The sequence below is a fragment of the Cygnus atratus genome, chromosome 3, assembly GCF_013377495.2.
Source record: "Cygnus atratus isolate AKBS03 ecotype Queensland, Australia chromosome 3, CAtr_DNAZoo_HiC_assembly, whole genome shotgun sequence".
Taxonomy (NCBI): Eukaryota; Metazoa; Chordata; class Aves; order Anseriformes; family Anatidae; genus Cygnus; species Cygnus atratus.
The window spans coordinates 101,785,975-101,800,974 of record NC_066364.1 but is presented as its reverse complement, the minus strand read 5'-3'; the positions used below and the strand labels follow the sequence as shown (position 1 = coordinate 101,800,974).

General features: G+C 45.7%; 1 protein-coding gene across 1 annotated transcript in view; it reads left to right on the top strand.

The window, feature by feature from the left end:
• PROX1 (prospero homeobox 1) overlaps nucleotides 1-15,000 on the top strand; it is a 43,905-nt gene that overhangs the window by 20,793 nt on the left and 8,112 nt on the right. Inside the window, 1 exon segment of the mRNA XM_035558675.2 lies at nucleotides 1-53. This exon segment is cut by the window's left edge and continues 88 nt beyond it. Coding sequence (XP_035414568.1) covers nucleotides 1-53 — 53 coding nt within the window.

Genomic DNA, 15,000 nt, shown 5'->3' with positions numbered 1-15,000 from the left:
GTGAGCTGTACAGGGCCCTGAACATGCACTACAATAAAGCGAATGATTTTGAGGTAGGCACCCATCTTCATTTCTGCTTGCGTGGGTCATGCCGTGGGGCAGGCAGCGCTCAAGGCGGTGGTGGTACCTTCCTGCGGTAGGAAGGGTGCTCCGTGTCTCCCAGCCACGCTACTGTGGTCGTTGGAGATTTAAGCCTTGCTAGGACTTGACAAGGGATGAAAGGTTTAACTTTTTGGATAAGTTTCTTAGTTTTCTTGAAGTTTGTGTCTGGAGGGACTGTAGCAAGAGCAGGCACCTCAAGGCTCTTCCAAAGCTCCCTAACTGCGCCATCAAACCCTTCACAGGCTGGGTGAGGCTGGCAGGGACCTCCAGAGGCCGCCTGCTCCAACCCCTGCTGACACAGGGACACCCAGAGCAGGCTGCCTAGGTCCATGGCCACGTGCATGTGCCTTTCCCTGTTTTCCTCATGCGACTTCCAGAGCTGAAATGCTCTTGCTTCGTCAAGCTGCAGGATAAAATGATCACTCGAGGTAAACATACTGTTTTCTCTCAAAGCGGGTTGGTGGCTTTGATGAAGTCTCCTGTTTACCAGCCCTGGGCGCTACCATGGGCACTGTGCAGGGTGCAGGTCCTCAGAGGCGACCATGCACTTGAACGTGTGAGGGGAGGCTCAAGGAATCCCAGCTCTTGGTCAAGAGCAGTGGGAAGGTTGTAGTGGTGCTCGTTTTATTATGATTTTTGTCTGCACCCGTCACTCAGTGGCAAATTGCATTTTGAGCCCAATCCTGTAGCAGAAGTGACATTTGTCAGCATAAGGTGGGTGGTTTCCCACCTAAATCCTTCTGGGGGATTTTTATTGGTGCTCGTTTTCACAGCACTTAAGTTCAGGTAATTTAAAAAACTCTCTTAGCAAGGGCTCGCTCAGCTCAGTGTTTCCTAGGAGAGAGGTTGCATGGATGGGACGGGTGAAGCAAGGGGCACAGGGGATGCTCCCCGGGGACTCTGCCATTCGTTACAGCTGACAATACCCAGACTTTTACCCAGCACCCCCAGGCCCCCCAGGGGCTCAGGCTGTGTGGATGCCAAGATGTGACAGGGAAGCACAGGAAAAGAAAGGGAAACACACAAAGGGGCAGGTGTTACTAACTTCTCTTCTGTCAAAGTGTGGTTAAATTCCCTCAAGGTTGGGTTTCTTCTTGTCATTGCAACTTTTATCCTTTTTGGAGAGCCTAGGCTGAAATGATCTTTGTGCTCCAAAATTCTCGGTCCTTTATGATTTTAGGCACTAATGTCTGCTTTTCAAAATGTTAGTTGCAATGTTGATGTCAACGGATTACTTCCGTGAAGAAACGTGGGGAGCATATAGGTGTTTTCAGGCAGATAAGAAAATAGGAATCTTGTGTTTAGCGCTGCCACTGGTGGCTGTCTCCTCCTCTCGGCAACGGGAGCCCCTTGCTTTTCCCCCTGTCGTGGAGGAAAAGGCCTTCTGGCATGTTATAAACGGCGGTGATTTGCAGATCCTTTCACGCAACCTCTCGTGTGTTATCTCGTATAATGAGAATTTCCCAGAAGTTCAAATCTTGGTTTTGCTCTGAAGACCCAGCAGTTACAAGATCATTAAGCTGCACAGTGCAGTTTTTAGTGTAGCCTATGTAACTTTTCCGATAAATGCTCAGTCCCTCCCCCACAAGCTGCAAGGCAAAAATGACAACTACTGTAATGTTGAAATTGGATCCAAAGGGATTTAGCAAACTGAGCATTTGCCATATTTAGCGTCATCAAAGTTCCTTCTTTCCATACTTCAATGATGCGTTGCTGATCTTCTGATTAGTCTGATATGCTGTTCCTCTTAAATCACATTCACTACTCCTTCCTAAAACCCTCCACCATTATTTCTTCTTGGGTGAAATTCGTGCATATACTTTAATATTCCTAAATTGACTGTTAGGAAAAAAAAATGATAAAGCTAAAACGTGCGTTTGGTCTGTATCAAGCTGTGGCATTGATTTGCTCAGGAATCTGTGATACTGCGTTTCTCTCCCGGTGCAGTGGAACTGACAGCTTTTAGCAAAGTCAAATAAGATGTTTAACAAACCACATGCCCTATCGTTTTTAGCCTTGCCATTGTACCCTTGTGGCTGTGAGCCAGAGAGAGATACAACGCCTCCTCCCACGCCGCACAGCTCTGCCCGTGTTTTGTGTGCACACGTGTGTGGACGTGTGTGTGGCAGCTTCCACACTTCTCTCTCCTGCTGTGGGGTTCGCTGGAGAAACTTGTGCTGAGCATAGCTGCACAGAACAATTTGAAAGAGAGTCTTGAAAGGAGGAAGAAGAGAAAAAAAAAGCTCCTCTTTTTTTTTTTTCTAACAAAAAATGAAGATGCTTCTCTGTTCCGGGGCAGTTCTGCCAAGGAGGGAGAAGGTGGCTTGTCCTGGTGAATGAAAGCCACAAATGTCAGTGTCCCAGCACAAGTGCTGAATGAAGTTGGTCAGAAAGAGAGGACAGCTTGCAGTGCCACTTGATATCAGTCTCATCTGTGGTGTTGCCATAGACTTTTTGAATGCCAGCTGCAGTAACGAAAGTCAGGTATTGTTGCCATGTGTGAAAAGAAAAAATAATCCCAAATCATTTTGTAACTCTCTTTCAAAATCTGTCCTAAAAGAGAGCATCAGAGCTCACAGTTGTAACTGTGACAGGATGGTTTCAAGTGAGGGGGACACCATGCTGCCAGATAAAATAAAAATATGGTTACTTTTACTTTTCAATTTATTTACTTAAAACAACCCAAAGAAATCGGCCTGAGGGTAGTACCTGGATTTTAGTCTTGCTTTGGCTCCGTTCCTCCATCAGCCTTTTTCCCTGCATTTTTTTGTAGTTACCATCATCCTCCGTGCATTAATATCTCTCCGCATGGTCCTTTTCCTTGTACACATTTAACAACCCAGCCCCAGCGCTGAAATCCCAGGCTCAGTCCCCCCATGCAAGGCATTTCCCTTGACGCCCTCCCTCCTGCCCCCAGCATACGCTCACCACGCTCCTGCATGTAGCCCACGTGCACGCACCAAGGTGAAAACCATTTTTAGGAAGTTGGCTCTGCTTTTGGCAGGGGAGGACCATAGTGGTGAGGAAAAACCTAGCCGAGGCTGGTTGTGCTCAAGTCTTAGCAGAATGGTTATCTAAAGAGCTCTGAGCTCGTCCCGTAACCATCAATGGGATTATGTAAAGCAATTCAAGTAACACCACCTATGAAGTCCAAGTAATAACCCAGTCACATAAGTGGCCCATGGGCCCTTGAGAGGAACGCTGGCTGCCAAAATTTTCAGAAGTGATGATGGGTTTAGGCCAGGTCCATTTTGAGATGCTCAACTGGAGATGTGTCATTGAGAGCCACTTTGTCAGGAGGTCCTCGATGGTCCATTCCCTGACAATGACGTGTGCCCATTACTGCATCCAAAAATCAAGACAACCTAAATTATTGAAAATTCCGGCCACTCATGTGCCTATTTTAGGAACCCGTGTCCTTCCTGCAGGATTCATCTCAAACTGAATTAGGGTTCATCAGAAGGAGAATTAAAGCCTTTGAACCTGATTCTTATTTAAACCGAGGCCACGTACGCATGTTTTTGCAATATGAAGGCACTGTAAGGGAGAATTTATAACCACCCTAATGCTCCTTTACACAACTCAAGCAGTGTAAAGTGGTCTCCAGAGAACTGAAAATCAAGTCAATAACTTGCTAACTTCCATCTCAAAGCTTGCATGCTCTTTCTCTGCAAGCTGCAGTGGCGATCTGCGCACTTGTAACGGGACCAGAAGTGGGCACAGGCTAATGGGACAGTTGTTTATTTTAGTATTACACTCCTCGCATTTTTTTCCTCAGCTGTAGACTTCCTCATTCAAGGGGTTTATTGTTGTAGTGTTTCGACATCGTTCTCAGCATTCTTAAAGAAAAAGTCGGAAGGCCTCTCTCTTGCAGTCTGCTGCAAGGAGAATAAAGCTGAATTTGCAATTTGAGGATAGCAGACATAACTGTCCCGATTCCTCTGAAGAGAAACTAAAACATGTATTTCTAGATGGAACTTCCTTGTCACTTAAAAATCTTCTTGTTTTCGGGAAATTTAATTGATGCCCTCAGGCCTTTTTCCTTTTGTTTTGTTTTGTTTTGTTTTGTTTTGTTTTAATTTTGAAGAGGCGCTCTTGTGAAACAGCAAAGCTTTCCTTGAAAACTGCACAGGAGTCGAAGCTGATTTGTAAATCGAGTAACAAAATCCACGGCTTTCAGTAGAAGGGCTGTGCATCGCACGTATCAATTAATGCTGGTTAATCGGTTTTTGCAGTTGGTGGAACTGCAGATTGTAGTTGGAAGCTATTAGGGAGGAGTCGCAGGAGGAATACTGTTGCAGGACTACGCTCGTTTTTTATGTTTGTGTCCTCTGGATTCAAGGTGTTTGTATAATGAAGTTGGCACATTGATATATGATCTATTTTTTAATGTCATTACAATTTTAGTTCCCTCTGCCTTTTTGTCATTGGGTTACATTTAAGCACAGCAAGATCAACTTTAAACTTCCTTACTCAACAGCTTTATTAGTTATAACGTACCGTGACCTTTCTCAACATTCTTAAAGAAAAAGATACAGTGTAATGTCACTTTACTTTGCTTATTGTTCTTTGTTGTGGTGAACAAAGCATTTTCTACAGTGGCTATAGCACATAATTATACAGCTTTCAATAGCGGTGTCTTGGCACATATCAAAGTTCAGAAGAGCCTTTAGAAAAAAAAAGATGTTTTGTGGCAGCCTAGGGAGGGTCTCATCTTTCCTTCAGAAAATAGTTCAAGGCTCTTCTGTCAAGCTTCCCTACTTAGAGCTTTTTCTCCTCCTGCTTCATAAAGTTTAAAGGGGATTCAGTGGAGTTCTATGATCTATTTCCTTTGAAAGATTGTTCCTTTGCACAGAGAAGTCCTTTGACTTCAAGAGTTCACAGATTCATGTCTTTAGGTATCATATGTCTGACCTTATCAGTTACTCTATTTAATGTAGGAGAAAAAGTCTCAACTCTTTGTGTTTGTCTGTTTTGCCTCTGTGAAATGATTTGGTGAAAAGACCATCCTTTTTAACACACCACTGAGAGGCCGTTTCTGACTGTAACCTACCCTGTGGCTCTTCTAAAAAAAAAAAAAATTGTCCTTGTGTTTTGTGTATGGATGATTTCACAGTGAGAATAGAATTATACAAGGACAGGCACACATAAAAAAATCTTTTGCTCTCTTTTTCCTAAATGATCTATTGGCTATTTTGGTGGCTGCTACTCTGGTTCCCCAACAGGCAGGACCATTTAACAAACACAGAGATAGCGGCTGGAGTGCTGGGCCAGCAGTAGGTTTTCCCTTGCTTCGACCTACCCCAAAGGCCTTCATAATTAATTGTCCTTCAGAGATGAGGAAAGTTCAGAGACAGTGTGTGTAGCGATGTCTATTGTCTGACATTCAGTTCTCCTTCCCTCAGCTCTTTTTCTTCATTCCACAAAGGGTTATCAATAGGAGCAGGGAGCAAGCTCTCTTCTAACAGCTGCTGGTGGTGGCGGTGGCTGTCTGCGGAAGGTATCATTGTGTTCAGCCATCTATGGATTAAATGGCTGCAAAACTTCTAACAACCTTTTCAAACGGGCGTGTTTATTTCATCTAGATTACACAGACCTATTTAGCTAATTAAAAACTTTCTCAGAACCCCTTCTCCTTTATGCAATGGAAAAAAAAAATTGCAACCCTGCTGTAATTATGAAGAATGGCTGCCGTGAAACTTTGGTAAATAAATGAAAGATTTGATCAGCCAACTTTGATCGAAACGTACCAAATAAGCATTGGTTTGTTTGTTGAGTTGCTCTGTGTTTTTGCTTCTTTCCGTTGTTTTGGTTTTGTGGTTTGTTTGTTTTTTTTTTTCTTAGAGGGAAGAAGGATGCATACTAGAAAAAGCATGAAAGAAAGCGCTGGTGTGAGCTGTAACAGAAACAAACACTCACCCAATTTAAAAAACTGCCACAGTTCCTCCTGTCTCTGCTCATAACATCAAAGTGCAAAGAAGCTGGAGTTTGCTAAACAGATTATTAATATTGTTATGCCTTCTGCTATTAATTTAGATTCCTCTGTGGCATAATTATTAAACTTCATATACCACAGGACGAAATTATATACATGCTTCCCCGTTTTCCCTGATGGTATGCTGAACAAAGATATGGTACGGTTAGTAGATATGCAAGAAGTATAGTCAAATTAGGGCTGTTTATTAACAATCGTTATGTTACTGCTCCAATTAATTGGGCGAAGCCAAAAAAGACAAATACAATCATTCTTCCACTGAACAGTTTAACTAGCAAATTAGGGAGGTATTAATTTTTTTTTTAATCTAAAAAAAAAAAAAGAAAGGACTCCACTCTGGACCTTTACCTGCATTCTACAAAAATACATCACTTTGCAATGAAATGGGATAATCATATAAAACATTTTCTGGGCTCCATCTCACTTCCTTAATGTTAAGAAGGACTGCACAACAATCAAGATCAATTATTGTACTGATTAAGTTATTAAGCCTGGCATTTGGAAACAGGTTTTCTGTATTTAAGAAGAAATTACGTACAAAGGAGATGCAGCTAATACAGTAATGCAAAAAAAGATCATAAAAAATTAAAGTTATTCTTATGAATCTTTCATTAGAAGCAATGAAAAGGGACACTGGTGAAGCCAAGTGCTTTGTTCTTCTGAGCTCCTCTTGTAGGGCCTGATCCTGCGAACAATTATGTACTTGAGTGTTCCTTCTGCCAGAGCCCTGGTGGCGCCTTCAGCCAACCTCCTCCTCTGTCACCGTTCGCCCAGGCAGCCCCGTGGATGACTGTCAGGGCTGCTCTGCTCCAGTAGACAGATGCTGCCTTTAAAAAATCCGTCAAAAAGTCCCGTTAAAAAAAACCCACGCCACCGAATCACCCAGCCGTACTGAGGCAAGCGCGTGCTTTTACGCAGGAAGAGCTGTTGTGAAATGATTTAAGGCTACTCAGAGCTTTTCAGATTACTCCCCACCGCAAATAACATGTTAAGTACTAAATTGCCCTAAGCGGTGTTTTATTACTGATCAATAAAATAGTAATCTTGTCCTTCAGCGTGGAAAATTATTTTAGTGGGATTTTTCCTGGTTTAGTTCACGGATAACAGTAAACCAGAAAGTGCAGCCCCCGAAAAAAAGCCAAACCTGTCCTTGTTTGTTTCTAATTTTGCTCTGGGGGAATCCTAGGATTGTTCCAGCCGAATGGTGCAGGGTTTCTGTGCGTGCGCCTCTGTGTGCGTGGAGCGGTGGTGTGCCGTGCTTTGCTTTGGGTGAGGTTTTTTTGTCTCTCTCTCTCTCTCTTTTTTTTTTTTTACAGTTATTTACTGGTACTCATCCTTATTGCCCCGTCCTCTTCTCAAACAAAACAACCCCTTTCCAAAAAAAAAAAAAAAACACAACAAAAACAAAACAAAACACAACTTGGCAAACTGTTCCGACTTCTACTGCCATTTCATTTTGCATTCAACAAGGGGTAGTGGGAATTGAAACGTCAACTGGAGATGGAGAAAAGCACCAATTTATAGTGCGCTAGCCTTGCACAATTCAAGATTTCTTTTGCTAGCTGCACACATTATACTCAACCTCTCGCCACTCTCTTGTGGCAGTTGTGAGGAATGGCTATTCCTTCCCGTGTGTGTACTGCAGGCCTCTAAAGACTCTTATTTATTCTCTCCCATGTCACCTTGTGTACAGTCTGGTCTGTGACACTGATGGTGATTATGTCATTATTTTGCTCTGGGGGCTTTGGCACATCTGCAGAGCTGATGCACATCTTCTTTGTTACGCTGGCATACGTCCCATATCGCAAATGCTTCATTAGCCTTACTGCCTGCCTCCTTGCCAGACAAGAATACCCAAATCCAAGCTTCTTTTTGCTCTGTTCTTTTGTGTCTGTGATGAGCCTTTATTCATCTTCCTAGTTCTTCCCTGTTTTATATTTTTCTGTGCAAAACTGATTTCCAGATGTCCGTATTTGGGTTCTCCAAAAATCCATCCTGGATGAGGAGTGAGAAGCAAGGTGAATTTTAACCCATGTTATTCCTCACTAGCGTAAAGTCTTACCCCTCTCAAGCTTAAATCCTTTTTCATTCATCCTGCATAGAAAGAATTCGTTAGGTTAGGCAGTTCCAGTCAGTGGGAATATTTTAAAACTTGGCATTTGGAAAAAAAAAAAAGGAAGAAGGAAAAAAAATATAAAACCAATGATTTCTCTTACCATCTAGTAAATATTAGTTGTGGCAGCGGTAACATGCAAGTTGCACATGCTTCTTCCAGACTTTATTTCTTTTAGACAACACAGCTAAATTTCTCATTCAGAACTTCTGGAGAAGCAGCACCTTCCAGTGAAGGAGGAGAGAGTTTGTAAGACCCGATTGACTGAAATTTCTTATTAGCTGTGTGTTCTCACTCCTTTTTTCACATTAAAGGGCATAGAACATTTTGTACTGTGAAAACTGAGGAAAATGTTTGATCTTCTAAACTTTATCGAAGCTCTTCTATGTAACTATCATACCAGAGAGATTTGAAATAGTGGGCTAGCTGCTAGCTTCCTAAGATTTTGCCATCCAATCCCACCCACCCCACACTTTTTCTACATGGTACTGAACTAAATTCTGGGCTGGATTCTCAGTTTTTGGTGTAAATCAACTCCAGCAGTCACTGGAGCTAATTAATGCATGCCAGCTGAAGAGCTGTCTTTTGTTGTATCACTATACAGTCAAGTGTGTGAATATTTGTTAAATGTTAATTGAAAAAAAAAAAGTTTCATTTGTTTATTTTAAAATGAAAAATTGATTGCAGACCTAGATTTGGAGCCACGGAGCCATCACATTTATGGCTGTGGGGTAGAGGGGGGCGTTGTTTTTATTTTTGTAAGGGGCTCTTGCCAAAAGAGGAGGTCCCAGCCGGTACCGTCTCGCAGTGCAGGGTCTGGGCTGTGTGACTGACTTTAACAGAAGTCATACAGATAGGATTGCCCATCCTGTAGGACTTTGAGTAGGTCACCTTCAAGCAGAGCACTGCTCGGTATCCTCAAGGTGTTTTAAAATGGACAAGAGTCGGGTCCTCATAACATGAATTAGAGATTTTCCATAGCCTTTGGAAACCAGGGGAGAGGTATAGCAGCGTCACAACCCCTTGTGATCTCCAGCCTAATGCAATGGAGATGTTATTTTGAAAGATGCTTAAATCTGTAAAAACAAAATGCTGAGCCTGAGAGGAAGCAATAGCAGAACATCACAGAGGTCCACAGGGACTCTGTCCCCGTCACCTGCATGAGAGAGAACCTGGGAGCTGAAGGAGCCACGTCTCAGTACCATACTGAAGCGACAACAATAATGCAAGGACTGCAGTTAAAAAACGCTACTCAGTCCAAGAGAGAGGGAGTATTTAGCATCATGGGGCACTCCATAGTTGCGTAGAGCCCATGGCAGGACTGGCGTGTTGCTGAATTTTGTAGTGCAGAGACAGAGCCTGGCGCCTTCCTGATGTATGCGCGTGGCTGGGTGAGAGAGAGGGACAGCCAGAAGGGCTGGCCGAATGAAGGTAATCGACATATTGGAGATGGTTTCTCCCTGTGGATCTGGAAGGGGCAAGGTTCATCCTTCTTATCTGCAGAGGGGGAAGTTGCACAGCCTGGTGCTGCCTCGTTTCACTGTGCCACCAGCGGGACTCGTGAACTGCCCTTGGGGGGCACGGTTTCAAGGTGCTGGTGGAAATGTGCCATCGGAGGAAGCTGTGGCCACACAGTAGTCCAAAAGTGCTCAATGGTACGGCCTGGAAGTTGCTTCTGCATGCAATGGAAAGGCTATGTAGGGAGCTGCAGAGCAGGGAGACACGATTTCTGTTGCTCAGCAGAAAGGCTGCAGGACTGATTGGGACTTAGGGGACAACGATGATGTAGACGCATAAATGCATTTAAAGCAGTAGTCTACAACTTCAGAAACTTTTCCACAGGAGAGAGGGGAAATCAACACTGAAAAGAAAAGCCCTTTAACTGCCAAGTATCAGTGTTCAGGGAGAAGCCGAAGTGGCTTATCTCATGCAATTGCGGAGAGGGCTGGCTCCATCGGGCCCAGCCTCGAGGTTATCTCATCCAGTGCCGTCTGCAGCCGCACCGTTTCCTTCCACAAGGGCTAAAGAGGAGTGAAACGAGAGGCAGCTCAGTCCATTACAGCTGAAGACTTTGTCTTCTGACCTCACAAGGCTCACTGGTCCCACACTGGACCTGGTAGCTGAATGCCTGCAGCCGCACAGCTCCGACTGGAGCAGTTCATCCCATCACAGCGGGCTCCATCCAGACGTGCACGGTTACACTGGGAAGGGGCTCGGCAGAGATAATCTGGGGGGGAGCCTGGGCTGGTGGGGCTGCTTCATTTACAGCACCCCGCGCCCACAAACCATGCGCAATTTCCTTCCCCGGCCCCTACCCTCTGCCATGGGAGAGAGGAAGGGAGGTCTCCCGCTGCCAGAGGGCACGCTTACCACCTTCATGCCACCCCCAAAAGGACCCCAGTGACCAGCCATTTCCCTGCCAGACTGATTAAGCACCACCTGCTTCCCATCCCTGCCTCCCCTGGCCCCAGCACACACAAACCGAGCACGGAAAGGGCACTGTGGAAACTGCTGGTTTTTTTTTCAGGGGCAGGCACAGCCGACGGAGGTTACTGCAGTGCAGAGAGGTGGGGAGAGTGAAGAGGAGTAAGCAACACCAATTACAGATGTTTACTCACTGCTATGATGTTTTTATGCATGCATTATGAGGTGTACTTTAGATATATAAGCCTTTAATTGGGGCTTCTTAATATTTCATCTAAAGGGCCAAATTCTACTGAATTAAAAAAAAAAATCCCTACGCACTACGAGCTCTGCAAACCTCTGTACCCATTGTCTAACCAGTAGTTTCTGCCTGCCCTGCTCTCTTAGGTATGGAAATAGACCTTGAGAGCAGAGGATGTCCTGCTGGGGAGCGATGCCTCCTCTCCTCACAGACCAGGCTGTGCCTCCCGGTCCTTCCAAGTGACGCACCACATCCCACCGGGCTGTGGTGGCCAGGAGACCATGCCCTAACCTCTCAGCTGTTCCCGCAGCAGAGCCAGCATTGGGTGGTCATCCTCGTACTTACTTTCCTGGGCAGGTTTTTTGTGGGCGCTTGTGCGCAGTACCTGCCAGAATTTGGCAGCAGGGCACATCATGTGCCGCTTGGTGTTGTCGGCAGCCTCTTGCAGCAGATTGCATTTCCCCACAGTGGGGCTGAGTTACAGTCAGACTGTAGGGTGTGTGAGTCTTATTTCTCCTCCAGGTTTGGAATGAGACACCTTGGGTGTGACAGTGGCCCCTCCTGCGGTCCTTCCTTACAGTCCCCAACACATACTAAACCCCCAGCTACCACAAGCTGTGGGAGCCTTAGTGATTTTTCCACTCTGCAGCAGTGCCACTGGCGATGCAGTGCGTTAAGGGCAATCAGAGTTTCCATTAGAAGCCTCTACGTCTCATTGCAGCTCTAATTCATCAGCAAGGCAGCAAGGGAAGCTTGATAATCATCTTCCCAGTTACATGATATCGATAATTTTTAGAGGAGGGGGAAAGGGGAGAACCGAATTGCAAGGTGCAAATAAGTCTAAATAAATTGTCAAATGGGAAGTCTTTTACTTTTACTCCAGCCCGCTCAGCTCTTGGGTCTCACCAAGTTTTGTGCTTTAAAAGCTGGCACGCCGAGGCCGTTGTGTTTGCAGTGGGCAGTGTGTTTCCATGATGGGTGGGCTCAGTGCCTGAACCATGGGCACAGCAGTGCCAGGGCAGAGACCCTCCGGGGGTGCTGGCCATGCAGGGATGCATACGAGGCAGGTGTGGGATGATGTGTCCATGCCAGGGACGGGGATCTCGGCTGGTAGAGCTGGGAAGTGCTGCTCCCTGCCTGCCTCCAGCCGGGGTGGGCAGCGCTGACGGCACTCCAGCCGCCCGGGGAGCCTGCAAAGTACTTCCCAAGCTTTATTTGTGGAAAAGCTTAATTGAAATGCAAGTGATTAAATCTAATGTATCGCGCAGTATCCATTTTCACTGCGCTACCACTTTCACTTCCCTGATACTATCAGACATCTCAGCAGCCCCACTGTCAGTTTTTTTTTCCTTGTAAGAGCCGTGCCCGTTCTCCCTCCTTTTGTGAGCTTGGCGGAGGAGATAACAGTAAGCCAGCAGTAGATTAGTAGTGCCCCAAACCCCACACGGGGGATAAGGCATCTCAGCTTCATTTCAGGCAAACAGGTTTAAAGTGCATTCTTAAATCATTTGAGGGCCATGTGTTTTCCAGCTTTTTACAAAGACTGAAAAAGCTCTGGTATAACAGGAACTGCAAGAAGAAACCTCTGTTGTTTTCGCAATTTTTCTTTCCAAGATGGACTCGGGCTAATGCTTTTTTCTTCCTCCACAGCAGGCTCAGCACTGCGGTGTTGGTGCTGTCCCACAGCAGTGAGCTCCCCTTTCAGTGGCACCTGGGGCTGGCAGCGGGACAGCAGACCATGCTGAGCAGCCACCCAATTCCTTGTCTACCTTCTTCTCTTCCCCAGAAATCTGTTTCTTAACAGATTTGCACAGCAAGAGCTGTGAGAGAAAACTTAAAGGCAATAAACGCAGACCGTGGTGGCACAAGAGGGCTGCCGTTGTGGTCGAGGGGACTAGGGCACACGTAGCAGTGGGCAAACTGGCGCCCTGGTCTTTAGAAAGGTGTTGGCAGGGAGAAAAGTGTATTTAGGGAAGTGTCCAACGGCTGAGGTATTTTTCATTTGTGTTTTTAAAGTAAAAGCATCCTTTCCAACTATTTCCCTCTCCTCATAAGTGATAATGGAAGAGGCATTAGCCTTTCCATCGCCTGAGCCAACCTATTTTTTTCTAAGAGGTGTCCAGGATGTTCAGCCAATTGAGTGATCTAATTAGCTGAAAATTGTTAATTTCCTTTACCTTATAAAGCACCTAACACAGAAACTGTTAAATAATGTTAAGTGTCAGACTTAAACTGAGAACATTGGGCCATATGCTGCCGTGGCTTTCGCGCCAAAAAGTGTAGCAACTTACTCCAAAACCTGCCTCCAAATTCTGTGCAGAAGCCAAAGCCTCCTGCTTGATATGCTGCCACACCAACTCGCAGCGCTAAGATGGTCCCACGCAGCAGCTCGCTGCGCTCGGGGAAGGAGAGCGTGTGGACGTGCGAGGGGAGGGGAAGGGCTGGGTAAACGTGCGAGGGGCCAGGACACCAGGACACCAGCACAGTATTGCACACACGCTGCCCTTGAGAGAGCAGGAGAAGCTCTGGGCAGGGTTAGCCTGGAAAACAGTGGCAGATCGGTGCCTGCAGCTGCAAACTGTGCAAGTCCCTGCTCTGCAGAGGGCCCCGGGGATAGGTAGGTGAGTGGGATAGGTGAGAATGAGCTGCTTCTAGCTCTTCATTTAGTGGGGGGTCACTGGCTCAGTGGGATGCATGTGGGGAAAGACACCAGTGTCCCAGTGTCACCAGCCTCCCCACAAGCCACAGGAAAATGGCCTCAGAACTAGCTAGGTGCCTCGCTGCGTTACTTCTGGCTTGGCCCCAGCGTTGGTGCCTTAGGGGAAGGGAAAGGCTGGGAAGGGACTACCACTCTGTAGGATTCCTCCATGACAGGCTGTGAGTATGGGAATACACGTCTAGGTGCCAGCTCGCCCCAAAAGCCCACAGGCTTAAATCATCATCCTGTGAGTAAGGGACTCAGGGCCATGTATAGGTGATACACATAGACTTTATCAAGCATCTCCTTCCAGAAGGTTGTGCTGTGGCCCCGAAGCTCTTCTTTTACACTGGATCTCATTCCCATTGTCAGCTGAGGTTAGGTTCTCACCCCGACTTTAGGGTGCATGTGCACATCTAGTTTGTTCTTTGCATAAGGTCTTCTAGCAGAAATATTTCCCCTGAATCATCTTCTGCCTTTGCTGCACCCGTGCTGGTCCAGACCACTGCACAAACACTGCAAAGCCATCTGACCTGGAGCTGCACATGGTGAGACTGCTCCCCCAGCACGGACTTGCTCATCATCCCAGAGAGGTTCTCCACCACTTGCCATAATGGATGCTCTTTATGTCTTTTCCTGGGGTTAGGAGGCTCCCTGTGGAGCCCCCCTCTCCTGTCACTGCCCAGACCATCCACCTAGAAGAGCTCGAAGAGCGATCTGGCCTCCTCCTCTCCCCCCAACCCCAGCCTGTTTACCTCCCTTCCCCATGACCTTGCGCTCTGCAATGTGAGCAGCCTTCACCAGCTGAAGACCTCTGATCCCAAGTCCATGAGAGATTTTGGCTTTCCTATTTGGCAAGGCGACTTGTTGCCCACCAGGTCAACATGAATAAAGATTTTTTAAATCCATGAAGTCCTGCAATTGCAAAAAAAAAAAAAAAATGGGAAAGCCACCTCTTGGTAATTTTACTTCTGCTGGCAGCCTGACATCTTGAGTTGTCTGTGCTGCACTTGTTTATTTCTGCTCATAATTAGGATCAAAAAAATCCAAACAAACATTCACCAAGAATTCTACTTTATATAAAATTTGAAAGTAAAATCAATCCTGACCCAATCTTATCATTTTTAAAGTATGTTTATCCAGCTTTGTAGTAGGAACAAGCAGACTGTTTGAAGGCCACATAGTTTTCAAACCTTGGTTGCAACACGTTACCCCATTTTGAAACCGTCTTTATCTAGCCGAGAAAACTAAAATCTGTTTGACAAAGTAGCACTCCAGCCAGTTTATCTTGCAATATGGCTTTAGCTCACAGAGCCTATTGATTTCCTTAAATTAATGTTTACAGAATGCTACTGAATTTCACTCAACGGGACATTGTTCTTTTGAAGCTTTGTAAAATATGATACAGAGTGTTATTGCCGTTTGTT